Source organism: Chinchilla lanigera, unplaced genomic scaffold (assembly GCF_000276665.1).
Source record: "Chinchilla lanigera isolate Chin_1 unplaced genomic scaffold, ChiLan1.0 scaffold00052, whole genome shotgun sequence".
In the NCBI taxonomy this organism is placed as follows: Eukaryota; Metazoa; Chordata; class Mammalia; order Rodentia; family Chinchillidae; genus Chinchilla; species Chinchilla lanigera.
The window spans coordinates 725,963-753,658 of record NW_004955453.1 but is presented as its reverse complement, the minus strand read 5'-3'; the positions used below and the strand labels follow the sequence as shown (position 1 = coordinate 753,658).

Genomic DNA, 27,696 nt, shown 5'->3' with positions numbered 1-27,696 from the left:
TGGCCTGCGTCCGCTGCCCACGGCGATGCCTCCCGAGCTTCACCAGGAAGTGGATGTCTGAGGCGTACACAGTCCCTGATTTGTTCCTTCGCCCTAGGATTTCCCACTTGACGTTCGCTGCCTGTAGCGCCGCCCTGCTTTTCACGTTCAGCACAGTAGCCAGTGAGTCACACAAGCTCTCCAACACTTCACACGCAGCAGGCTTTTTGCGTTAGATGGTCTTGCCCAAGTGTAAGCTAACGTCAGGGTCCTGCAGATGACTGCAGTAGACCAGGTGACTCATACGTATGGGCAAAGGATGGTCAGTGCGTTCGGGTGTTCAGTGGGGTTTCCACCTGCATTTTCCACTTACCGGTGGGTTTATAGGGGTATAATCCCACTATGCGTAAAGAGCATACAAGTATATAGGAGTATGTCCCTGTCCAAGATACATAGACGTATTCCTATGCAGGTACAAAGGTTCTTTCTGCGCTTGGAGGGAGATGTATGTCTGTATAGAAACAGGCATTCTTTACTGTGCTGCCAGTTTACTTTGGGAGTAGAGCTGGTTCATCAGGGGCCCTCCAAGCCAGCAATGGAATATGTGCCCCTGAGGGCCCCAGGACGGAGCTGCCCCTTTGCCAGGGTCTTTCCAGGCCTGCATCCCTCTTCCGTTCCTGGCTTCCGTCCATCAGGATCAAGGCAGCGCTAGGTCTCTACTGCTTCTCTGCCCAGAGCTGCCCCGTAGCAGGGGAGGATGCCCTGTTGGGGGCTTTGTTTTCCCTAAGACCCTGTCAGGGCAAAGGTCTAATTATCCAGTGCCTTCTGTGTACCTTAGAAAGAGAAGTGTCATCCACATACTCTTGCAAGGACTCCCTGACCAGTAAAAAGTGAGATCTGACTGACAAAACATTTCTCATCACCACATAGTAACCTACCGAGCCTAGATCAGCCAAAGGGTTGCTTGTTTCTTGCCCAGGGTCAAAGATGGAACAACACCACATACCAGAAAATTCCTGCAGGATGGCAAATGCTGCTTACTTCCACAGCAAGCTCTTGATTATAAAATCACAGTCCATTTTTCAAAAATACACCTGTGCACTGACTTTTCCTTGTGATGTCCTTCAGTGCTGGCAAATTCCATCTTTCCTCTTGTCGCTAGTTATCCGTGAGTATCACTGAAGTACAGAAGAGGGTTATACACAGTCCCAAGGATACACACGTATCTCCTAGGGAGCGGCTTAGCCCAGGGATGCATTTGAGTTCCTAGGATCTGGAGAGATGGCTTGAAGGTCAGTGAAGTCCTTCACTGACTGGATTCCCACAACCTTGCTATGAGCGAAGGTGTGGAGGGTGGCAGATTCCAGGTGTATTGCTTGTCAGATGTCTGGAATGTTCTCATCTGTTCTGAGGTGTTGGAAGCTGCAAGTCCAGAACAGCTGACTTACTCAGGCACTCCTCTAGGAAGGGGAAGTAAAGGAGATGCCTCTTGGAAGAATTCAGACTTTCTGCAAAAAGAAATTGGGGGATATGCAGTTGTGCTGCTAGCTCAAGTCTTAAAGCAGTCTGTACCATTTATTTCAGTCTGGAAAGTTTCAAAAGCTGGTGGACCCAGATGGTCTTAGGTAAACCCTCACCTCATGGCAACCCCCGCTTCCCGGGCGACCTCCAAGATAGACCATGCCAGTCACTGAGAGGACTGTAACTCGCGGATCACACGCGAGCTAAGTGATTAAACGTCAGGGAGAGCTGTCAGAATGCATGGCCCTGGATGTCAGAGCCTGTGGGCTGGACCTCTTCTAGCTCACCCTGGTGACACTACCTTATCTGACCCCTGGAAGCTGCTTGATTCTCAGGGTTTGGGGCCGGCGCCCAGCCTCTCTAGAGTTCGATCGCGTCGTTACACGTAGACCTTAACCTGTAAGTAGAGCAGAACCACTCCCTCCCTGGTACTGCAGCAGAATGCTACCTGCTTGGCAAGAGCGCTGCTCCCAACCACCTTTTCTCTCAAAGGTACCAGGGTCCAGGGTCCATGTTCCTTGGCAGCCCCCCGAGTAGGGATCTGCTGTGATCTCACACGCTGTACCTGGCAGCCGGTTTTCTTTCCATGGAGCCGAGGAAAAGGACCAGGATGAACGGTCTGATATCTTAGGCAGAGTTCGCTACAAAGATCTAAGCGCTCACCGGTGCTAGGTAGCTGTGCCAGCTTCTCCAAAGGGTGCCAGCACATTCCTAACCTGCTTAGCTTTCGCTGCCCTTGGGAATCAGGCTCACTGTGGGGGCCAGGAGGAGCGTCTGGTACAAAGGCAAGGCTGGAGGGGGAGTGGAGAACTAAGCCAAGTTTATGTGAACAAAAGCCAGCCCAGGGCGGGCTCTGAGATGTGATTTGCCCCCTCTTCCCTGTGGCCCTTCAAGAAACATTCACGGTTGTCTCAAAACTGAAATCCCTCCAGGGCCAGATGCAGGAAATGGAGTCGGGGTCCATCACCACGCTTGCCCTCTCTCTGCCGCATGAGTGTGCCCGTGGCTGCTGGCCATGCCCAGAGGTTGGCCTGTGTTGGAGAGCTGGGTCTAGGGGCTCGACACCCCTGCTGGGGCTGCTCTAGCTGGCATTTGCATCCTTAGCCAGGTACCTTCCCAGATTAGTGCCCACCATGTGCCCCCTGGCACTTGGAGGCCAGAGGTGTGCAGGGCAGGTGCGGACTTCAGGGTAATACTGCCACCCAGCACCCCACTCTGTGGCACCCTTCCCCACCACTTCCTTTCCTGCCGCCCGTCCCCAGCATGTCAGTGCCCTCGTGTGCCTGCTTCGCAGAGCAGCCTCGGCAGCGGGGCACCCGAGTTGACCAGTCCGGGTCATTTCGGAAACACACCAAACACTGGTGAGGATTTGGAAATGTGTCATCCCTGGAGGCTGTCAGGAAAGGACCTTCTGGAGGGAGCCCAGGGCTTCCACAGATAAACAGAGACTGTCCGCTTCTTACATGGGTCTCCATGGAAGTGTCGGTGTAAAAGGTGACATCCTTGGGGCATGAAAGCCAAGTATCAACCCCAGACAGTGACTCTGCACACATCCGTGTGGCAGAAAGCAAACCCAGCCCCGTGACAAACCTGCCAGTCGGAGCGTGGCTCTGGCTGAGCGCTGAGCTCCTGGGGCCCCGGTGGATGGCGTGCTCTCCGCAGCTGTGAGACTGGGGACACCTGGCGTGGTGACAGCCGGGAGGAGCCCGGCACGAGGCTGGGAGGCCCCTGTGTGCAGGAGAGGCTCAGCAGCAGAAGCACCCTGATGACTGTCCCAAGGCCAGTGGCTTCCCTGGTGCCTGGCCCGGTTTGTATGGGCAGAAGAGTGGGGGGGGCAAGGACCTCTACTGGACAGGGTCCCTCGGGAGGTCACCCCCCACCTACTGATGTCTCGACCTCCTCGTTCTTTGTCATCTGTTTTGCTGCCACCCCCGCTTTCTGTGGCCTCAGCCCGCTTCGTGACATCATCCTCTACAAGCATCACTCTGTTCTAACCCTGCTCAGGTCCTGCAGAGTCGGTCTGGAAGACCAGTGACCCTGGGATCCTTGTCAGGCAGCTCAGCCTGTGTGTCCTTTTCCAAGCCTGTAATAGCCTGTGATGGTCAGTTCATGGGAAAAGACAGCTTCCTTGAAATCAGGGAAGTGAGCAGCATGCAGCTGACCCAGACACACAGCACGCCGTGCCTGTGCTTTGCAGATTTGCCACCTTGGGTTCTGGGAAGTCTGCACCCCGCCCTTCACTCCTGCCGCATCTGGTTTCCCTCAAGGCCAGGGTTTGACAGCAGCTGCCTCACAGAGCGCTCGGGCCCTGGGAGGAAATGGTGGTGGACTTAGGCTCTGGATGAGGTCACTGGTTGCCAGACTGAATGCCCACTGTGGTCACAGTGTCTTAGTTACTTTTCTGTCATTGCTGAGACGCAATACCTGACACCCAAAGTAAAAGGGAAAAAGGTGGAGGTTTCAGTGCATGGTCAGCTGGCTCCGAGGCAGGATGGGTGGTACATGGCAGAGGGGCGTCGCAGAGGAGAAACGGTTCTTGGCAGGCAGAAGGCAGCAAAAGCAAGCAAGCGGGGCAAGACAAGCCTGTTTCTGCCCCTTGTATTGTATCCAGGTTACTGGGGAGTAGGGCAGTGCCAAAGCAATCAATGAACTGCTTGGTAATCACCCATCCTTGATCCCTGTACCCTTAACTGTAGCATTGTACCGTGAATCAGTCACACACTCTAGACTCAGCCCCCTCTGAAAAAAGCCCCATCTATGGCTACATGAAGCTTTGTGGGGACATCTAGACACAAGCTGTAGCACACAGGGTCCAGTGGGGGGGGGCAGGAGGCGTGGAATGGCCAAGACAGTGCCCAGAGTGGGGACGCAGTCTTTGTTGGACAGCTGGATCCTGAGGGCCTTGGGCTGCCTGGCCTGGCCTGGCTGGAAGTGGGGGGTGGGTGCCGAGAGGCTGCGTACTAGGTGTCTCTTCTGGAAACCTGGAGAAAGAACATGTTCACTGGATCAGAAGTATGATCACAGCTTTTTCTAGGTCACTTGCGACTCTCAAGAGTGTGGGACTCTGAAATTTTCACCAAAAACTCTTAACAAACTCAAGCTAATGGAGTTAGTTGGACTTCTGAAGAAGAACCTGTCCCGAGATGAAAGCTGCCTCGTGGGACCAGTTACCTGCTGGGCCCCAGGCTGGGCCCGGAAAAGCCCCATCCAGTTGGCTCATCTTTATGTCTTTCTCAGGATGCTCTTATTAAAGTAAATGAAGCCGAGAACTCAGTCTCGAGAACAGATGGATAGAAACCCAGCCAGAGGAAGGCTGAAGCTGCTTGAGCAGGGGGACCCGCTGCTCCGGGTTACCCGGAGTGAGGGCGTTCCTGAGATCTAGGACTTGGCCTGCTGGAACCACGGAAGTCCCCGGCTGGCCGGGTCAAGTTGGCCACCCATGCTGCAGAACGGACCTCTCTCACTCATTCCTTCCTAGCACGGATGGTCCCAAGCATTGAAATAAAATCGAAGTCATAAAAGGCAAGTGTGTTGGCTTCTGCAGCTTGCTGCTTTCCCCTTTTTGTTGCTCTGAAAAACCGTACATCTCCGGGTCCTTTAAAAGCCCTACCTGCGCAGCTTTCCTGGGGGAAATACATATGAGTATCTCGTGCTTTGCAGACACATCGCTGGATCATAGTTGGAGCTGGCGGAGGGCGGCCTGTTCTGGGATCCTCAGATGCCCTTTTTGTGGACTTAAATGCGAGCCTTAGGGAGCACCATGATAGAAAAATGAAGGGGATAATGAGAAAGAACTCGGACCTCAGGGCTTCACAGTCCAGCGTAGCCACCTATTCATCTTCCGTGTCGGGAGCGGCCGTTGGGTGCACGGCTGAAATTCCAGCCAGATTTCTAAGTGGCCCTGTAAGAATGAGCTCAGCAGCCACATGGTCCACAGAGGGCAGAGAGGGGCCCTGCCCGAGACAGCTGGTGCTGAGTTGTGGCCCAGGTTCTTGGGCCTTCCTCCTGTGAACAGCCCCACGCTTTGCAACCCCCCTGGTTAAAACGTGCGTGGATTGTCTTACAAACTTCCCTAGATAGCCAGGTGGTGGCGCAGGCCTCTAATCCCAGCACCAGGGAGGCTGAGGCAGGAGGATCACCACCACGAGTTTGAGGCCAGCCTGAACTATGTAGTAAGATTCTGTCTCAAAATAGCAAAATAAGAAAAAACATCTTAGCTGAGTTTTCTCTCCTCCCTGTTGCCCAGGGTGAAAACTGAGGGTCTCTCCTTTTTCCCTAACACACAGAGCTGGAGCTTTCCCCCAGAAAGGACACTCGTGACTAGGCAGAGCCGCCTCTAGTCCAGGGCATGGACTCCCCTGCCAACGCAAAGCCATAGGTTTTTTTTTGCCGCTGGGCTTTGGTTCTGTTTTTTCCAAGTCAACAGAGTCAAACTCACCCTCTGAGTTGTCATCAGAAGGCAGATTTCAGTAAGTTCCTCGTCACAGAATCAGATGGAAAGTCCATTTCTGTTCTGATGGTAAAACAGCACACAGACGGGAGAGGGTTCATCCTAAGTAGGCATTCTCCGAAGAAGTCATGGGAGGGCGAGGAAGCCAGTCTGTGCGGGCAGCATCTGCTCCCACTGTCCTCACCATTGGTAACTGCCACTTGAAATGCAGACCCTCCTCACATCGGCTGGGGACACTGGCTGGAGGATGCGCCTGGAGTCCGTGATCTTCAGTCGGCGCCTGCACCCACTTCCCACGTTTACCAAGCGGGAGAGAGTTCAGTTGGGCTCAGTGGAGCCTTCGCTGCTCCCCAGAATATTGCAGAAGTCAGAGGTGTTCCTGTGTGGGTGACTGGAGGGCAGGTCCAAAGCCCAAGCTCCCAGACGCAGGGCCAGGCACACGGTGGAGTGACTGGAAACCCCAGAAGCCAGGAAGAGCGGCCTGACAGTGGGTGTGCGACACCTGCTGCAGTGAGCACCGTCCCCTCTGCATTCATGGTTATGTCACCTGCTCCCCTTCCGTGAGCCAGTGCCGGAAGCTGCCCTCAGGTCTGACTGTTCTTCCATCCGCCTCTCGCTTCCCAACCTGGCACTGCATTTGCCACCTGGTACCGTACCTGTCCCACAGGTATACTTTTGTCGCCCTTCCCCCACCGTGGCTGTCTGCTCTGCCAGATGGAACCCAGACCTGTGCCATGTGCCCGCACTCTGCCCGGGGTCTGGCATGTGCTTGGCTTGTGGGCCTTGTTCAGTCTTCCAGGCCATGTTGCCTAGAACATGGCCATCCCAGATCCTTGGCTTGTGAGGTTCCTCGGCATCTCTGCTATGTGATGGCCTGGGTCTTCACCCCACCATGGATGGCCCTGTCCCTGCCTTGGAGATTCTTGTGAGGTTGGGATCCCCGAGCCTTTCTACAGTCCACAAGTGTGGGTCTGTCTAGTGAGCTGAGGAAAGAACACACATACAAACACACACACACAGCATTGCACAAATGCCACAACATCTAAAAACACTAGTGAGCTCCCCAAATTCCATTTAGAGATGAATCAGGAAATTACATAGCTATGACAAAAGACCACGAACTTGAAGGCGACACCTCCACATTTCTGTTCCAGTCTGGACTGCCTGTTTCCAGGGCAGGTGGGAGCAGGTCCCTAACGGTAGGGCAGTCATAGCAGTGCTGTGAGAGTCAGGAAGGCAGGAGGCAGCCCCAGTGAAACAGAGTCCAAAGTTCTTCTGGAACAGCCTTCAGGGTGTCCTTGAGTCCACATGAGTCCTCTGCTTCCCCAGACACCCAGGCATTTGCACAGGTCCGTTTCTCAGAGAGACCTGACCCCCAGCCAGTGGTGTGTGAGTCACCTGGAGGACCCGGTGTGTGGGCACTGCCAGCTTGCAGTCACACTGGATGCCCTGCCTCTCACTACACTTCAGACCTTGAGTGTCCCCCAAAGGCTTAGGTTGAGAAGCTTGGTGCCCACCCCGTGGTGCTTTTGGGAGCAGGTGGGACATTTAGAACACAGTGGGTCATAGGAGACAAGTCTGGAAGGGAACGTGGATCCCCAGCCTCTTCCTGTCTCCCTGTCCTGATTCCCGGCTGCCGTGAAGTGAGGTGTTTCCCTTCTGCAGGTTCTCCTTCCTGCCACAACGTTCTACCTGGACACAGGCGACTGTGGACTGAAACCTCTGACTTCTCTTTTTAAGTTGATTTCTCTCAGGTACTTGTCACAGTGACGGAAAGATAAACATGCCACAGGAGGATTTGAGGCAGCTTCCGGTAGTTGGTGTGAAAATAAACTGAACATACACCTGGGGCCAGACACACACACACGCACACAGAGTTCCAGGCAAAGCTTTGTTTCCTTTTGTTTTATGCAGAGAATGAGGCTGAGGCGCGCTGGATCTTGGGCTTCCGGAATGTTCCCCAGCTCCTCTGCTGAAGAGCTGCTACCTCCCCTCCCTGGGTCTCCAGGCACGGCCTCAGCTCCTCTCCTGGCCAGTCTGTCTGGTGGACAGTTAGGAGGCACACTGGGCTGGGACCCGCAGTTGCGGTTGTGGGTCTTACGCCTTGACTCGGTACAGGCCTGGGACTCTGGCCTGCATACTCACCCTCTTACCTTCCAAGATCAGTCGCCCTAGGGCTGCTCAGCTGGCCCTGCTTCCTCCAGCCTCAGCCTTGGCTTTCACCTCCCCATCCGGGAAGGCATCAGAGGGGAGGCTTAGAGTTCCCCGGCTTCCATCAGCACCCCTGACTTAGAGACCTGCGTCCCTGCTCCGTGCCGCTAGAAGGGCACGATGCAGTGAATCTCTCCACAGCATCCACCATACAGAGAGCAGCAACTGTTCTGTGGCTTTTCACTTTCACGTTTGGACTTCGCTCATATTTTCATTTTATTTCCCTCTGTCTTGGTTACGTTTCTCTTGTTGCTGAGACAAAATGCCTGACACCCAAAATTATGGAAGGAAAGAGTTATTTAGCCTCAAGTTTGTGGAGGTTTAGTCCATACTCAGCTGGCTCCAAGGCAAGGTGGCACATGGCAGAGGGAAACAGTTCATGGCGGGAGAAAACACAAAAGCAACGAGAGCAGCGAGCAACCTCTTTCCCTCCCTTACACTGTATGGAGACTTCCCTCCCCAGGGCAGGTGTAGCAGTCACACCCATAGTCCCAGCATTGGACCATGGATCAATCATAAATTCTAGAAGCCCGCCCATGCCTGCATGAGGTTTTGAGGGACAGACAGACACAAACTGTAGCACCTTCCATGTGCTTCTTTTGAATGTCCCTCCCCTTGGTGGGGGGATTCCCACTCCCCTTAGATTGAGGTCCCTGCGCCACCCTGCTTCTTCTGTCAATGTTCCAAGCTGTCTCTGAGTTTCTTGTTCTTGCCGTGTCCTCCGGCCTCCACATCTTTGCAAATGCCGTTGCCAGGAGCACATCTTTCTACCCCCCGGCTAGACTAACTCCTGTTTGTCTCTTTAAATGTTCCCTCTTCTTGGAAGTGTCCTTCATTAGGCCTGCGTGGGCACCTTGGGCTCACTTCTCTGGATTTTCTTGGCCTTTTTTTAAAGACTGAATTCGCTACAAGACAGGGGCTCCTTGAAACTGAGACCTTGTGGGTCCTGTCACCAGTAGATCCCTGGTGTCTAATGATGGGTGGATGGAGATGGATGGACAGACGGACGGATGGAGATGGGTGTGTGGGTGGGTGGAGATATACTTGCCCTGTCCTCTGTTCTGTAGGGTAGAGTTCTTGAACCCATAGACAAGGAGTCTGCCCTCTGATGCTTTTAAGCTGTAGAAAAATGTTGCAGCCATATCCAGGCTCCATTCACTGTAAGTGAGGAAAGGATTTATGGCAGGAGAGGAGCTTGAGGGATTTATTTGTTTTTGCTTTTTAATGATGGTAAAGTACACAACAAAATCTGTCATCTTTTGTAAATACCCAGTTCAGTGGTGTTACATTTACACTGTTGTGCATCCAACCTGCAAAATGTTTTCCATCTTGCAAAACTGAAATTCCACTCTGTACCCATTAAAAACTAATTCCCCATCGGCCTCCCCTCAGACCCAGTCTACTTTCTGTCTCCGTGCGTTTGACCCCTGTAGGGACCTCATGTCAGTGGAATCGTACCATGTTTGTCAGTTCTCGATGGCATGTTTCACTGAGCATAACGTCTCCCGGGTTCGTCTGTGGTGTAGCTTATGTCAGAGTTTTCTGAATAATAATACCCTACTCTGTGGATGGACCACAGTTTGCTTGTGCTTTCATCTGTGGGTGGACAGTGGTGCCTCCTCTTTGGCTGTTCTGAATAATGCCGCAGTGGACATGAGGGTACAGATACCTCCTTGGAGCTTGAGGTTTTGAAGTAGAAATTATAACATGTGAGAACACTAGAGGTTGGATGGATTTTAAAGCCACTCAACATTACCAGGACCCTGGTTGGGGTGAAAGAGAGGGGCATTCTCTGGACCCAGTCATGGATACTAAGTTGTGGAGGTTAAAGAACCCACATGATGGTGCAGAATCCACATGGTATAGAAACAACCACGCAGCAGCCGCGTGGCCGTGTGGGCTGCCCTGGAGTCAGGGAAGCACTTTCTGTCTTTGCCTTGGAAGCACTTCCTAGGAAATGTTGTTGTCATTCAGCCAACTTATTTAAGACAGTATATAAATTGTTTCCCCAGCATTTTCAAACCCCTGGGATGATGCTGCCGTGACAGCATACACATTTTCAGGCAGTGTCTCTGAGTTTTGCTTGGGAAAATGAGCAGAGTACTGAAACCCTCAGTTTGTGTTGCACACACACAAAATCTGTGTTTCCTTTGTCCGTGTCTTAGTTTTCACTCAAGGGATTCTTGGTTTATGTTTTGTGGCCCCTGGTTTATAATGTGCTTAAAATGGATTTTAAAATAAAATGGCCCAAATGTGTCCCCCCTACATTTTAAAGTAGTCTCTGTGTTTCTGTGAAAGTTAAACCGTGGAGAAGCTGGACCTTCGCGGTTTCTGCCGCGGGTGCCTGTGCGTTCTTGCTTTTCTAAGTGGAATGAGGAAGTGGAGCCTGTGTTTCTGCGAATGCACACACTGAGCCACGCGGCCACGGGTTTGAGTCTCCACGCTCGCAGCCCCGTCCGTGAGGCGCTGTCCCTTCAGTACCCGGGGTGACACTTCACGTCGTCCTGGCCATCCTTTGTGCCCAATTTGTCTCATTTTGTTCCCCAGTGCTAGCCTCTTAGTGTTACAAATTGTGGCCAGAAATTCTTGCAAAAGGTAAATAAATCAAAACCTTCTGCTTTCCTGTGTGACAGTGAGTCACAGCGGAGGTCTCTGTGGTCGAGGATGGCCGTGGGGGGTAGCGAGGGAATGTTCTTTCGCTTCTCCTAAGAAACTGAATTTCATTACTATATTTTATAAATATTTTCTTCTATGGCTCATAACCTGATTGCCGGCTTGTTGCAAGGGGCTTGCAAGGCAGGGCGAGGCGGGGCTGGTGAGCCTGTTTCTTCTCAGGTGTGCCTGTGGCCCCAAATGGAAACCAATCAAGGTGCGATTTATGTTCATTAAGTGCTTGTCAAAACTGAAAAATTTTCTAATCAACAGCAATCTAGCGGCGGCCCCCTCAGTGGCTGGGAGGGCCGCCTCTGCAGCGGCTATTTGCCTGTTACAACTCTAGGCTAAGAATCCGCTGATGATTACATTAGGCTAAGCTGCGAAGTAAATGAACCATGTCTTATTTAGGTGCCACTAGCTTCAGAGTAGTCCTGCCCCGCAGGGCACTTGATAGCGTTTTATGGCTTTAAAATTAGTGTAGCTTCCCATTTGCTGCAGGGTGCTGCATGTTATGCCTTTGAACTCAATAAGCAAAGGGAAGGGGGCCTTTTGTTTTTCCCCCTTTAGTTTTTTTTTTCCCCTTGCATTTTAGCAATTTTGTTTTGCATCTTTTCCAGACGGCATTTTGCAATAAAAATGTCTGACTACCACACATACAGGCCTCCCTGACCACCCCACCCCCGCCAAAAAAAGGAAGGGAAGGAAAAAGGAAAAGTAGAAAATATCAGAGCATTTGCAGAGGACAGTGCTTTTTTCCCTGTGCTGCAAAATGAAAAACTGCTTCGCAGGTCACCCCTCTGGCTGACCATGTCACGGTCACTACCTCAAGTTGGGAGCGACACCTTTAGCCCAGAACGTAGCCTGTAAAGTCAGAGAGAAAAGAGTTTGTCTTTGTGTTAGACAAGGCTGCTGCTGGAGCGGGTATTTATTGAGGGCCTTGGTACTTTGTGAGGCGCTTCACGTGTCATCTCAGTTGATGCTCACCACAGCCCTGTGAGGCAGGGACCGGTACTATCCCTATCTCTTAAGACGGGGATATGAGGACCCAGAGTGCTTACATAAGGTACCCCAAACCTGCAGCTAATGAGGAAGCAGAGGTTAGGTCCCAGGCGCGCTCCTCTCAGACTTCTGTTTGGACCAGGAGGAAGCCCAGGGTCCTCATCTTAGGAACCGAGAAGATGGTGCTCCGTGAGCTGACTGCCGTTCACTCCCCTGGAATCTGATAGGAGGTGCTGTGCACTCGCTCCGCGGGGCGTAGAGTTAGGGAGACAGAGTCATCTGTGTAAAAGCAGTGCACGGAAACAGATCGAGACTTCTGAACAGGCCCGTTGGAAAGCTGAAAAATTGAATGCATTTAAAACGTGTGCTGGGCCCAAACAAGAATGGGTGTTTTCAGTGCTACCTCAGCTCAAGCAGCAGGAGACAGGTGCAGCAGGCTTTTGGGCTCTCTGCTGGCAGTGTGTGTGCAGCTGTCTTAAAAGTCTTCTGTTTATTTTAGTACCGTTTCCCAGCACATTTATCCCAAGAAATCTGAGGTTTTCAAGACCCAGTCTGGTCTGATGCCATCACGGTGAATGTTTCTGTGTAACTCCCTGATACAGTTGTTCTGAGCCATATCTAAATACAACGTGTGGTCCTGGGCTGGCACAGGAGCAGAGCTGGCTCCTGGACGTGCATTGTAGTGAAACTGTACCGCGCCTGCCTCTGGAGGAGCCCCATGCCGACTGACTGCAGAGATGGGCGGCCGCTCCCATCTCCAGCGCAGTCATTTGTACAGGCCAAGTTTGCACACGCATGGGTTACAACTGGGTAATATTCAATTTAGCCTAAAATGAGAAAAATCCTTCTTGCAGTGTGAAGCTCAATCTAGTAGGTCAATCAAGACAGATACAATCAAGGAGCACAAGGTATATTCATAATTCAATTTGGAATTTTCTGCTATTTTGATTTATATTGTAATAACCTATCCCCCTGGGCTGATGTTGGACTTTAGCCCACAAATGCTGGATGCCAGCCGCAGCAGCCCGTGGACCGGCGAAGTTTGCTTCAGCTGAAGTAAAGAGATCTCCATTGTATGCGAAAGCCGCCATCACAGAGCCCTGTAAACCCGTCACCAGCCTTCTCTTTTACCACATGTGATATAATTGCCCAGAGCCAATAAAACATTTATTAAGTGAAGAACAGAGTCGCTTCGTGGTTGCCCTGCCTCAGCCACCGCTGGACACCGACTTGCCGGGTCCCTTGCCACAGTGGACACTGGTCATGTCCACCACACTCCAAGCGTTTGTCTCCGTGAAGGCAGTTCTGAAATGCAGCCCTGGAATTCTGTTGGCTGTCTTAGGAAACAAAATTATTTCTCATAGAATTTTTTTTCTCTTTGAAGCTGCCTCCTACCTTGCTATTGTGTCTGGGATCCTTTGGAGAGAAGGAGAAATTGTCTTTTTTTGAGTTATGTGATCTGAAAGGACGTGGCCAGAAGATTCTTCATAGTTTTACAGTATTTCCGTGGTATTTTTAGGAGGGTGACTTTCTCTCTGCCTGTGACTATGCATGAGGCTATTGTTTATTATTCACACATGTGAGACTCGAACATCTGCTTGATCTCTTTGAATGGACGATCCTATATATGTCTTTCTGGATTAGTTTCCTTTGAAAATAATATTAAATGGCATTTAGAAATAGCAGCACATCTCACAATGGCTTCTCTTACAGACTCTTTTTTTAAGCCCAGAAGTGAAACTTTTTAAAAATAGAACTTAATGAACTATTCCTTCCTTTTTGAACTCACACATTCATGAAATGTAGTGAAAATGGAGAATAATGAGTTGGTTTTTTCCCCTCCAGGAGAAGACAAACAAATGTGAGATACGTGTACATTGTCTTTACAAGGACCAGGCCTTGTACTGCTACTTAACCCAGCCACCAACAGGTGTCCGAATATTAACCTGGCCTTCTGGTTCCCAAACCTTCTGGCCTCAGGGCACCTTTACCTTCTTCAGCATTATGGAGGAACCCCAGAGAGGGGTTGTTTGTGTATGGGATTCTGTCTGTTGATATTTACCAAGTTAGAAATTCAAAGTGAGCAAAATTTAAAACACTTATATAATTCATTTAACACAGTAAGCCACCCTATACATGTTAATGTGCTGCGTATTTTTATGAAAAGTATGTTTTACAAAGCAAAAGAAAATCATGAGACAATTCGCATTATTTTACTTTTTTTTTAGATCTGTTTGATACCACTTAAAATGAACACTGGATTCTCATATCTGCTTGAGTCTGTTACAATATGTTGGTTTGGTTCCAGTATGTGAGGGAAGTCTCTGCTTACACAGATGTACATAGCAGAAGGAGAAGTATTTCAGTAGCCATTTCACATAATTGTGGCTACTCCTCTTGCATTCCACTCCAAAACCCAGCGTGTGTCTGAAAGCATAGGAGTTCACTGTGGCCTCCTGAAACCACGTCATATGTTTTTCCTTCTGTTCTGTGTTAAAGTCCCATGAACTGCTTTGCACTTTCCTCCTCTCTGCATGTTTTCTCCGTGCATGCCTAGGCACATGTGTCCAGGTGTGTGATGTCATGCACAGCCTACTTCAAAGTACAAATTGTTTTTAACAAACGGTGCACATTTCTAGATGGCAGCACTTTTCATCATACAATACCCAAATATTACATTTATTCATATCACCATCAATCTTGTCAAGAAAGTTGCTAAGCGTTTAGACGGTGTCAAGATCATAGTTACAAGACACACAAGATCATAAAATTTTCATTTCCTAAGAAAGCTCAAATTTCATCATTGGCCAATAAAACTGCCAGCTGTTTTCCTTCTAGGGCCTACTTTGTTCATCTTTCAAGAAGGTATTTACCAGTTACTCCCAGTAAGTTTATGTGCAGTATAGCAATTCATTGGAATGAAAACATTGTTCTACCAAGAGTGGACAGTTGAGCTAGCAACTCAAACAATCACAGCATGCCCCACGGCAGCACTGCTACCAGCTTCCAGTCCCCAGAAGAAAGGCTTCTGCATACTTCCTATGTTGGCCCTCAGTAAATTAAAAAGACATGCATTCAAGGGCTGAAATTTTAAAAACTGAAGTTATGTATTTGTTTTTGTTTGTTAAGAACATGTATAAGTGAACATGTTTCAGTTTGTTTTTACTTAGCATCACAGTGAGTAATGGAGTGATGCCCAGGGTTGATTTGGGTCCACACCCTGATTCATGCTGGGGCACCAGCATTTCTGCCATGGCCATCACTTTTTTACCATCAAAATAAAGCTTGACATAGTGCTACCAAGGCCACTAATCTCTTAGAATAGTTTTGAAAATGGTTTTTACTTTATGAATCCCGATAGGGTGCTGACAGTCTGGCTTTGAAGATTAAGCTAAATTATGAAAAGAGGAAAAACTCAGATTGGCTAAGGCAAAAAAGAAATTACAGCATATCTGAAGAGTTATCTAACAAAGCATCACCTATTGATATAAATATTAAAGTTACCAAATACATATGTGCAATTAAAGGTAGAATACACTTGGATCACCTGATTGGCATCTTTCATGTTTTGTATATCATTTAATTCTAAATTCTAACATTTAGGGAGGCTGAGGCAGGCAGAAGTCAACTTTAAGTCCTGCCTAGGCAAATTAGTGAGACCCTGTCTCAAAATTTTAAAAAAATATATATTAAAAGGGCTGGAATTGGAGCTCAGTGGTAGAATGCTCCAGGTTCATTCCCCTAGTGCTTCAAAAAATAAAAAAAGGAAAGAAAGAAAGCTCTTAATTCTTTTTAAAGGTACAGAATATGTAAAAATGGAGTGTGTTAATTACATCATCTGTTTGAAGAGTAGCGTTTCAGGGCTGAGATTTCCAAAGCCTTGTGCATTTTTCAGAAGATCTAGTTTAGAGACGCCAATCAGTGTGTGGATTTCGGCTTAGCTCGAAGATCTTGCTAACTGCTTTTGGTTCCCCTACTAACACATCAGCAAACCATCTTTCACCAGACAGCCAAACATAACCTCCGGATGCAAGGCCGTGGGAATCAATAGAGTCAAAGTATTTTTAGGAACTATTGATGGATGGCTGTATTTGGAGCTAACTCAAGTGCCAGACGCCCCCGAGCTGACGAAGATGAACTCGCCATTCACGGAGATCCATCCGGGCCGTCACGCACACAGAGCTCCAGGATGGCCGCAATTGCTCTGCAGGTCGGGGGACAGTTCTTGCACGTTTCTCGGTCACTCATAGCAGATGTCGATGAGGACTCCGTACTGCTGTTCTTGCTGCAGCAAGGTGTTACCCAAATCAATTGATTGCCCAGTCAGTTTGATTCTTCCTGAACCGAAGTGGTACCTCAGTGGACTCCCCGCCAGCTCACCCAGTGGACCTGGGGGGCTTCTTCGTGCCTTGCTGCAGGGCCGCACCCTGCTGGTCCCAGATGGGCACCGGCCAGCCAGTGCCTTTTCCCCGGCGGCCCCCCGTCTCCTCTCCGCCATTGCTCCTTTGCCTCCCCGTTCTGACCGTGGCTTTCTGAGCTCTCGTTCAACACCAAGTTTGATAACCTCCCAGTCCTGGGATCTTGTAACTGTGACGTCGCGGGACAGCGCTGTGCAGCAGCGAACGAATTAATTTTCCACCTCGGGATGTGCAGGTACAGCGCGGCGCTAATGGCTGCCTAGCCCTCTCCTAAGGCAGCCCTGCAGAAGGCGGGAGCCGCGTGAAGCTGTGCTTCTGTCAGCAAGCTGAAAGCCCCGGGTCTCTGACACGGCTCTCAATTGCTAGCAGGTTTCTCTCATTGCACCTCATTTGCATCTGGGACATCAATTAGCATGTTTGTTGAGGCTAATTGAATGAAACTCAATCATAGCTCTTAATTGCTTGACTATGTGAAAAGAAATCACATTAATGCAGCTAATTAAGTGTACGGCAATAGATGCAACATAATTAGGAGCGAAATGTGAAAAACAAGGGATGGCAAAGGTGCAGGAGCTGGGGTGCAGGGGGACAGCGAGGCGCGGTTGCCGAGCCCTTGGCGCGTTCAGGAACGGGTCCCTTTGCTCTGGCGCCTGCTTGGAAAAAATAATCCGCATGATGAGCGTGGACAACTTGAGAAGAAAAATGCAAATAGGTTTGCAATTACTACTTTTTCAAGCTGTTGAGGGGCAGGAGATGGCACCTCTGGGGGGCTTGGCTCTTGAGTGGGCCCCAGGGACTTGTTAAGTGCTGTTTAAAAGTACTTGGCTTTGAATTACCCTCATGCCTTGTTAAAGGGTTTTTTCCTCTTTTATCTTCGATCAGCATTTTCTACAACTAACACAGAGAAGGGTAGTAGCCGTTGCATTTGCATATCAAAATCAAGCTTGCTGTCTTTATTTTACCCGGGGAGGTCCCTACCTCAGACCCATCCCGGGGTCCACACACCCGCTTCTAAGGAGAGGACATAGTGTAGTGGCTGCAGCTTTCTCTCCTCGAGTGCCAGGCTGTGGGAGAGATGAAAAGGATGGGTTCTTTCCAAAACAGCCCGCTCGGTGCAGCTTCTCCCAGGAGAAGCTAGAAGCCCGAAGTCGTGTGTCTTCGTACTCCACCTGTTTGTGAAGCACCAGGTCAGAGGCTTTTACGCCCCGGGTGTCGGATTTTGTAAGCTTTTAGCATTTTTCTCGTGGCTTGAAATACAGAAGTGCCAGATTGATATTCTGGCTTTTGAGAGCCAGTTCCTCTGAAGTTTCAATGCCTGACTCAGGCGAGAAAACAGATTCCCTCAACCCATGCTGCGCCCAAGATAAATGTCCTCCCTTGGTGCATTCAGATCCGGGGAGCAGACACTCAGTACATTTGTATAATAATTTTAAATAAAATATCCTGGTTATTGTATGTTAAAACATGCCTATTAAAAGAGCCCACGCTGGGGCTTAGTCACTCTCTGATTAGCCTCATTTTAGAGCTCATAAGCAATAAATGCTCAATTACACTCCTGTTATTGTATTTTAATTTGTTAAGAATTGGCATTAGAGGAGAAAGTTATAGCAAGTTGGTATTTTTAAAGGAGTAACTATGCAAGGAGGGGTTCGTTGTTTACAAGCGTTAACTTTGGCTTTGAAACTTGGTTGCATCTTCTGGGTGGATATTAGTGGAAGTAAATTACAGATGCTTAAGAGCAACCTCTTCTGAAATGACCTGCACTAACCGGCCGAAGTTCACTTTCTTCTCTGCTGCGGGGTCACATGCTGTCCCCGGCGCTGAGCCGGGTCGCGAGAGTCCTTGCATTGCCCAGCCTACCTCATCCTGAGTCTGGCGTAGTGATCGCATCTTTCCCATCTTTGGGCCACCTCCTCCCAAAGCCAGCCTTTTCCCTAGGTGATTCTATTTTGGGGAGACAGACATCCATTCTATCTTGGATACCAAGCCTTCCATCAGCTCTTCCATCACATTGGCTGTCCTCAGCCCGGCGGTGACCTTCCACTTTCCCAGACCTCAGTGGACTCTCCACCCGCTCGCCCTGTGGACCTAGGGAGACTTCGTGCCTTGCTGCAGGGCCGGTGGCCTCAGGTGGGCACAGGCCAGTGCCTTCTCCCCAGCGGCCCGTCCTCTCCTCCCAGCCATTGGTCCTGTGCGTCCCTGTTCTGGCCTTGGCTTTCTGAGCTCCCCTTCAGCACCAAGTTTGAGGTCCTTCCTCAGGGAGACCCCAGGTCCCTGTGTTCCCGGTCTCCCACTTGCCTGTGCCCTCACCTTCCAAGTCTGTCCCCGCCTTGCCCCATGGATGGATCCAACTCCCCTTCCCTGCAGCAGATGCGCCATGTGAGGGCAGCTGTGCCCTGGACCGGGCTTGTGGGCCTTGCCCCTGAATTGGGATGTTGGCCTCGGGCATCCTATTGTAGCATTCCTGCGGGCAGGAACATCCTGAGTGTTGATGAAGAAAAGACTTCTTCCAACCCGCTTCACCTGTGGGAACCTGAAAACTGTCGGACAGTGCAGTTCACAGGTGGCCAGCTTGTTTCCTGGAAGCCAGTGGCCTTCCCGTGGCCTTCCCGCGGCCTCCCCGGCTGTTTCTGCGTAGCTCTTTCAGTACATTTTGTCCGACTTTCCTCATCCTGCAGATTGGGACCTCTCTCCCTTGCCCTCGGCTCGCGTCTTTACCACACGCACTCCTCCAGCCTGCCTGGGTCCCTCACACCAAGCACTGCATGGACCTCAATCATGTACTGCAAATACAAACTTAAAATTTAGAATCTAAAAGAAAGCTACCAAGAATCTGTCAAGGAAAGATAGGTTTATTCCTACTGCCTGCTTAGTCCTAAAACCCTTGATATGTTCTTTACCCAAAGAGTGAACTAGAATACATCCTGTTGCCCCATGTCACAACAGTTAATTTGTAGCCAGTGTGCATAAAATACTGTGTCTGTAGACAAGAAGGTTCCATGCAAAAATAGTAATAATGATAATAATAATAAAAGACTATGCTTTAAAAAGTCAGTAGCTCCTGATTTACCCACAGTCCCTTCACTCTGGCTCTCAGTTGCTATTTTAGCTTTCTGTCACTATGACAAAGTATACCTAAGATAATTAATAAGTAAGAAAGGTTTTTCATGGTTCATGGTTTCAGAGGGGTCAGACCATGGTCAGTTGGAGCTGTTGCTTTCATCTTCCACCTCTTTCCATCATCACCCAGTTCTCGGGTATTGTTTTGGTCCCTGCCGAGTCAGGAGACCTGCATTTCTGTCTACCTGGGCTTCTGTCTGATAAGTCACTCGCCCCCGAGGCACGGGCAAGGAACCTTTTCATGAACAGAGATGTGAACTGCTTGGAGAAACATACCACCCAAGAGCCAAAAGCTGCACATTCTTTTCAGCATCCAACTTTGCCATATCCTCCCATGCATTCACTGCATTTCTGGTACTGAACCACACACTCCACACGCGCTCATTAATTAAACACTTGACCTTTATTTGCATGTGGTTGTAACTGAATTCCCACCACACAGCTCCAGCCCCACTTAGAGGTTTAATGGCATTCCCAGTGGAGACAGGAAGGTTATGATGACATAGTTTTGCACTCCGTGGAATCTTCTAGGATCCACAGGATGTGCCATCTAAAAAGCAAGGGTTCAAAAGGTAGGATTTTGTGTGTGCATATATTTTCTAATCCTCACAAGGGAAGTCTCTGCCACAGCCCTTAGCTTGGGACATGGTCACAAAACTCTCTTTAAACATAAGGATGATGCTTCCCACGCCATACAGACACAAACCTCACTGTTTGCCGAGGCCTACCACAGTGGAAGGGTCACAGGACCGAGCTCGCGACGTGTGACAGAACCTTGTGTCCTAGAGTGTCGAGGTCCTCGTTTTAATCTCTCTTGGGTGTTTAACATTTTGAACAGGATTACATGCAGAATGTTCACGGTAAAGAGATTGACCTCCTGAGAACCACTGTGAAAGTCCCAGGGAAGAGGCCACCCCGAGCCACGTCGGCCTGCGCACCCATCTCCAGTCCCAAAACCAATGGCCTGGCCAAGGACATGAGCAGTTTACACATCTCACCAAACTCAGGTAAGCCGGCAGCAGGCGCCCCGGAGGAGTCGAGCTCCGCGGCGGCCGTGGATGGTACGGCTTGGGGCAGGCTTGAAAGGCTGAGGCTCAGGCGGAGAGTAGCTGTCACGCGGTAGATAAAAGTCTGGGAGCCTCATCCCTTCCGTGAGGGATATTTCCTCTCTGGCTCCGGGTTCTGTGAACGCCAGGGAACACAGGGTCACAGCAATGCAGACCAGGCATCCCACTTTCCCAGGGTGGAGTGGGAGAAAGCAGAGTTTTACACGTGGGTTGGGTGTCTACGGGCCTTCAAAGAAACAGGAGTCGGTTTTTAAAGGTTCAAGGATTTACCTGTTTCCGGTAACTGAGTATAAGAGCAGGGAAACGGTGTAGAGCAAGATTAAAAGACAGCAGCGTGACCTCTGTGCAATTTAAACGCTCTTCCGTTTGTATTTTAACTGTCATTTGTCATCTCGAATACAACTTTAGTTTTCCTTACTCTCTTGAAAAGGAGAGAGGTTTTTTCACGTGGAGTTGGAGACAGTGTTTTTCCTGAGTGTGGTGTGTGTAGATGGCGCTCGCCGCTGCACAGGTGCCAGCCATTCCGTGCCACTGTTGGCTCTTACTGAAGAATCTGGGCAACTGTTTGCATGTGGCGTTGATCTTCAAGTGTTTCCTTATCAGGGAGGAGGGCCTTAGACCCTGGAGTTCCCACGAGCATTCTGGCCTCCTTCCTTTGGGATTCCTTCCAGAGTCCTCATTATTTCTCCAGCCAAAAAGGCCCTTCCTTCTCTCCCACCTTCCTCCCAGGAAGTGTTCATGCTGTGGCTGTGGAATCCTTGACCTTCAGGATCCCCGGATGTAGCAGTCACCGAATAGCCACTAATTTTTCACGTCCCTCCTAACTCCGCTACGTCTATCCATGTATTCATGTAGGGACACACACCTGTAATCCTGGCACCCTGGGAGACTGCGGCAAGAGGATCTGGAGTTCAAGCCCAGCCTGGGCAACATAGCAAGAACCTGTCTCAAAATGTAAAAATAAAATAAGCAAAGGGCTGGGGATGTAGCTCAGTGTGAAGGCCCTGATGTGTTCAATCCCTAAGCCCATTTAAAAAAAAAAATTAGTTGGGAGATTTTCTGGCAAAATCTAGAAATCCTGGTACACAATTAATAAAGAATTGTAACTGTCATTTTTTTTTTTTTTAGCTTTTAAAATTGTAAACATTCATCACATGCAGCATGATGTTTTGAAGTGTGTGCGTTGTAGAATGGTAAATGGAGCCATTTATGGAGTTTCTAATGTGTCCCCACCACAGCCCCAAGCCCCAGGGACACAGATCCGTAACACAGTCCCAGCCCAGGACCGAGGGAGCCTCAGCCTCCTGTTGGGGAGAAGACAGCAAGGCAGATGCAGCCAGGGCGGCGGGAGGGGTGCAGGGGCAGGAATGAGGCGGGCAAGGCTTGTCCGTGCTGAGTGTGAAGAGAGTTTGCTGGGCACGGAGTGAAAGGGAACTGAGGAGAGGAAGAAGCATGGAATGCGCAAGCTTAGGACTTCGAATTTCTTGATGTTGGGTTCTAGGTGCTGAGTACCACTTGTGCAGAGGAAAATAAAAAGTTTCATTACAATTAGGAAATAGAGAAGGCTGGTACCCCACACCGTGCCCATGGAGGGGCTTACGCCGAGGACCTCCCTCAAGGGATCGAGCTTTAGTCTCTGCAAGACCCTTGCTGTGGGGCGAGGGAGAGGGTTTGGCACCTGATTAAAATCCCTTCTCCATGGGCAGACCTTCAGTTTACCAGGGAACCTTTCCACCTCTCAACCAAGTGAATCCTGAATAAAAAGCCTGGTTGCTTTCCTTTGCTCTTCGGATCTTAAGAAGGGACAGAGAAGTGACGGTGACATTAGGAGCACAGTCCACTGTGGGAGAGGAAAGACCCTGGGGCCTTGCCAGCACTGGGGAGGTGGCCTCTTCCCTTGGCCAGCTAAGGCAGTCAGCTGATCCAGCCCAAAGAATGGGTGGAGCCTTAGGCAGTAGCTGGCTGCTGATTGGTCAGCCTGCTCCTCTGCTGGCAAGCCCGAGGCGGCGGGGTGGGGCGCTTCCGTAAGAGGCCACTTCCTTAATGCTGTGAAAATGGGAAAGTTAAATTTCCTGTGTCTAAACTCATTAAGCATAAATCCAGCTCTCTCATGAGGAATTCCACCCAACACAGCAAATGTAATTAGAAATAAGTCGATGCTATGTTTAAGTGACAGACTTCTAGCTATGAACAGTTATTTTACAGCTCTTTTCTCCAAAATTTAAATACCCTACTTCACCTTATTCTTCACTCATGACTCTTGAATTCTGCTATTTTGGGGGCGTCTTGTTTTGGTGGGGTTCTAGGTTAAACGGAGATGTTTGTTTCTCTTTATGCTTGCTTTTGTAAAAATTCATTTTCTTATCTAAATGTTGCTAAACCAGGTTGACGTTTTATGCCTTCTCTTATGGTGAGTGTGCATTCACATGATGCTGAGTATACACGCCCCTCGCTCTCCTACCAATAGCTCCTGTGATTGCTGTAGGATAAGTGTCTTGTGGAGACTCAGTCAATGGGTAGAACCATTCCTAAGGTTCTTGATACATAGTTCGCAATGTACCGTTTCAACCTGCACACTCACAGGTGTTGCTTCTAGGTATTGGGTTCAGAAGCTGTGCTAATCTGATAAAAAATGCCGTATGTTTTGTCTGTTTGGATTTCGTTACCCAGCGGCGAAGCAAGCATCTCACGGGCTGCAGTGATTCGGATACTGTAATCATGTACATGTATTCTTTGCCCGTTTCGTCACTGAGTACTTGTCTTTTTCTTATTGATATGTGAGAACTCTTTGTATATTTAGGATATTAATATTTTATAACATTTTTTAGGTATTTCCCTAATTTATTACTTGCTTTTTAACTAATATGGTCTTATGGACATGAGAGTTTTTTCCCGTTTTCATTCATAACCAAGTAAGTTTTGTATTTCTCTGGTTTCTCCCTCTTTGGAAAGCCTTTAATTCCAAAATCAGATCGTGATTAATACATGCGTACGTCTAGGATTTGCAGTTTTATTATTAGTCCCTCCGCTCTTTTCAACATAATTAACCTCTAACCCACCTTTAATTTGCTTGGGTCTGTGGTATGGGACAGCAAATGTAAGAAAATTGCCAGGGGTCCAGTCTGTCTCTGTCAACCTGTGTTCTCTCTCTGTTAATTCTGTGTGTCTCCTTCGTTGGACGATCAAAGCATTTAATCCAGTTGGCTGTGTTTCTGGGCTCGTGAGTGTGTTCGGTTGCTCTTTCCGTGGTAGTCTTACCGTTGTCGATTTACAGTGACCCGCCATGTGCACAGTGCCTAACCTTGATTCAGTTTTTATCTGGTAGCACAGCAGTTTTAAGTTTTCTTTTGCCTTCCAGGTTTTTTTTTGGCTATTGCTCTTTTATTTTCAAATGAACTTCAGAATAACTTAACCAAATAATCTCATTTTGACTTTAATTGGCAATTGCTTTTAAGCTGTTAATTAGGAAGGAACTGACATCTTCATATCATGGAACACAATTCTTCCCCAATGTACAGATTTATTTTAAAATCCTCAGTACAGTTTAGTGTTTTCCTTCATTTAGATCATGGATGGGTTTTGTTAATCTCTTCTGCTAGTGTGCAATTTGGAGTGTATGATGAGGCCAGTATTGGAGGGTCTAGTATACATCTAAGTGGTACAATTTAAAGAAGCTCTAGTTTGTGTATTTTGTGTATCCTGCCATCGTACTGAGCTCTCATTAATTGGAAGAGCTATGTGGATGCTTCTTCCATGTTTTCAAGAATACAGTCATTCCAAACAAATATTACAATGCCTAACTGTACATCAATATTGAGTTTTCATTTCTACCAACCAGTTTAATGATTTGGATACCTTATTGCTTTGCCTCCTCTGTCATTTATTTCCCATTATTACTGAGTCTCCTGCATACCCACCCTTGATTAATGCTCTGTGGATTGGGGGGCAGGGGCAGCACAAGACTTTCGTGGGAGAGCCTGCTCCTTGGGAATTAGAGCACCTGGACATCAGCACACCACGGCCATCGCTGTGGCTGGTGATAAGTGTTACGGGGACGAAGGAGCCTTGGATGGAAAATCATGGGGGAGGGGGAGGGGTGTGTGTTACTCGTAGTATTGGGAAGTGGTTTGACAGTCTGGAAATAGTGGCTGTGTGTCACACACTAGAATGCTGGAACTCTGACCTTGATGTCAATTTCTGCCATGAGCTTGGGAATGAGGAGGAAAAACACACTGTCAAAATAATGACCTTCTCTGCCGATAACCGAGCCCGGGGCTGGCCTTGGGGCAAGGCAGAGAGGCTGCAGCGCAGGTGGGGAGCCCCAGGCTCCATGCAGCAGCAGAAGGAGCTGGTTGTGGCCCCAAGTGCAAGGGATTCTGCGGAAGATAGGGCCAAGGGCATCGCTACCACCAGACACACAGAGCTCGGGCATCTGCACTCGGGGAGCCTGGAGCAGGAAGGTAACAGGCCTGAGAGCCACGGAGCCCCCGCTGTGGGGCTGATGTTTGAAAGGGGAAGAGACCGGGATGCTCAGGCCCCCACACTGTGCAGTGGAAAAGGAGGGGCGCTTTGAGCGGGAGGTGCATGCCTAATTCAGGTAGCCTGCCCTGAGACCCGCAGTCTTCGTCAACCACACCTGCCACACGCTACGGCAGCCTCTTCTCAGGATGGGTTCCCGAGGGAAAACCCTCCGTGGGCCCTGTCGACCCACAAGCTCCTACCCATGAATGCAAGTGGACAGCCAGGACATTCGCCAGGACCTGTCACCAAACTGTGAAAGAGCCGCCAATCACCTAATCCTGGGAGAAAAAGGGGAACAGATTTAGGGAGGCAAACTTTAAAGGAAATGATAGTGGTTATCACAAGGAAGAATTAAGAGATGAATCATTGTGTACATGAAGTGAAACAAAGATTATGTGAAAAAGCCATAGGAGAAACAATTCTCGGAAATTAAAGAACAAAAACAAAAATTTTTAAAAATTTGGTAGATTAAATGATGTTCAGAACATAGGTAAAGATAATGTTAGTAATCAAAGACATAACAGGAGAAAATATGCCTATGGTGGCTGTGAAGAGCCAGGTGTCAAGGTGATGGGAGAGGAATGTTTTAAAAGGGGATTTTCTAAATCCTAAAAAAAAAACAATTCAAAATTGGAGAGCAGTATTACCTAGAAAGAAAAGAATTGTGGCAGACTGTAGACTTTCAAAAGCAACACAGAATTCTAAGTGATGAGTACAAGTATTCTTTTTTTAAGAATAGAGAATTTTGAACTAGAAGCCTATGCAAAGCCTAGTTATTGCAAGTCAAATGAAGATAGAGAAAAGACATCATTAGGTGAACTCAGCGCTGTAAGATATTTCCCTCTTGAAGGGTTTCTGAAAAAGTTACTTAAGGATGCACTCCAGCAAAATTTAGAAACAAGGAAGAGAAGAATGCAAAAGATACTTATTTCTTCATTCCTGGCCAACACCCCCCCATCACATCTTCCTTCCTCTGAAGCCACTTCCTCCTCAGGAAGTGTAATTTCCATTCCTTTGCAAAGACCTCGTGTTTTCTTAAATTGCTATACTAACGAAGATTCACTGGAAGTCACATTTAAGAGTAGCAGCCCAGCATCAATTTCAAGCATACTTCCCAAGAAAGAGGTAAAATACCCACGTGTTCTGACGTGAGTTTTGGGCCGGGCCAGCTTAGTAAAAATGTATTGACACCTGACAGAATATAGAGTTACAACCCTTAGCAGCATTTCTGACATTTGAGTAAAGAACAAAATACAATGGCCAAGAAAAAAAGCTTTGGAGCCAGAGACACTAACCCGAACCTGACACCCCCGCCGCAGGCCCTCTTACAGTATCCCTCAGTCTCAGCCTCCTTGTCTCCACACCCCACACCGGGAAAGGGGTGCCTCGCTCTGTTCTTGTGCAGAGGCATACTGTGTGCCTTCCCGAGCTTGGCCACGGTGACGTCCCCAAATCCTATCATTAATCCATCACGGTAGTTGTGCTAAAAGGAAGGCGTGGCGGCTGATTTATTAAAATTAATGTTCGGACACCACGAAGTGGCCTTGGAATAGAGATCCCGGGCCTGTGGGGGGAGCAAGTGGACCTTCTCCCACTGACCACATGCCGACTCTCACAGCTATCCCTCCCCCAGTCCTGCATCTCCCCGAATTGTCACTTTTCCTTGTGTTTCCTGATGGAAACATTTTTGTTCTACGACCGCAGATATCTTCCTGTCTCCAGAGTATGTCTTTGTTGGATTTCTCCAAGGAGGGATGCTTCTTCCCTGGCCCGGTTGACAGCACACACCTCTGTGCAGGGAACCCTTGTGCCTTCTCTCCTCGCCCTACGTTTGGGAAATATCCCAGCCTTCAGTGGGAGATGTGGGGGAGCAGATTTTTGGTGGGGGGTGGGGGTGGCAAATGTGTTTTGCGAATTGAACTGCCGTTGACATCTAAGCCTCAACCATGCTGTTTTCTCCACACTTCAGCAATCAGGACATCCAGCAAACCCATAAAAAACCAAACTAATAGCATGAATATTCAGTGACCTAGAATACTAATTATTGTCATGAATATTAATGTGATCGGACTTGCTCTCTCCTCCCCTCTTTCTCTCCCGTCCTCTTCCTCCCTCTCTCCCTCTCTCTTTTTTTCCACTTAGCCGGCTCTAAAGATGGGTCATAATGAGAGCATTTAAGAGGGAGCGCTCTCCGCCGTGACAGGGACCGGGGCAATAAGGAGAGCTTGATTAACGCGTGCACTTGGGGGAGAGATGAGAGGCTTCACGTGGGCCTGTTCGGGGGAGGCAATGAGGCACCGGCGGCTCTGTTGCTGCTCCCGGAGATTAATGAGGCCTAAGAGTGCATTAGGAACAGTGACAAAGGTTTGATCTAATGGGCTCAGTCATTTTTCCTTTGAGTGACAGACGCACAGAAGTAATTGGCTGTGCAGAATGGCAGCTCATTGGCGGTACTTAAGGATACATTATCCCCGTTGTGTGGCCCGCAGAGGCTGTTTATCAAAACTGCTCACACTGCAGACGCAGAGTCGCTAAGCTGCTGTTACAGTGGTAATAGCTATTAAAAAAAATAACGCAGCATCAAAATGAGATCCGTTGTTGTCTCTAAGAAACAAAGTTTTTCTTTGTTTAGTTTCAAATGGTCTAGAAAACATTTTAATAACTGCAGAGTCCGCTCCATGTTTGGGGCCGTCGATGCTGGTCCTTGAGCCGTGTGTGTGTGTGTGTGTGTGTGTGTGTGTGTGTGTGTGTGTGT

General features: G+C 48.9%; 1 protein-coding gene across 8 annotated transcripts in view; it reads left to right on the top strand.

Moving 5' to 3' along the window:
- The window catches only part of LOC102026497 (arf-GAP with GTPase, ANK repeat and PH domain-containing protein 1), a gene marked incomplete at its 5' end in the record, with an annotated part of 356,403 nt that overhangs the window by 171,425 nt on the left and 157,282 nt on the right, over positions 1-27,696 (top strand). For all 8 annotated transcript variants that reach the window (XM_005395317.2, XM_005395320.2, XM_005395319.2 and 5 more), the window contains 1 exon segment: positions 20,192-20,360. In XM_005395317.2, the coding sequence (XP_005395374.1) occupies positions 20,192-20,360 (169 nt within the window).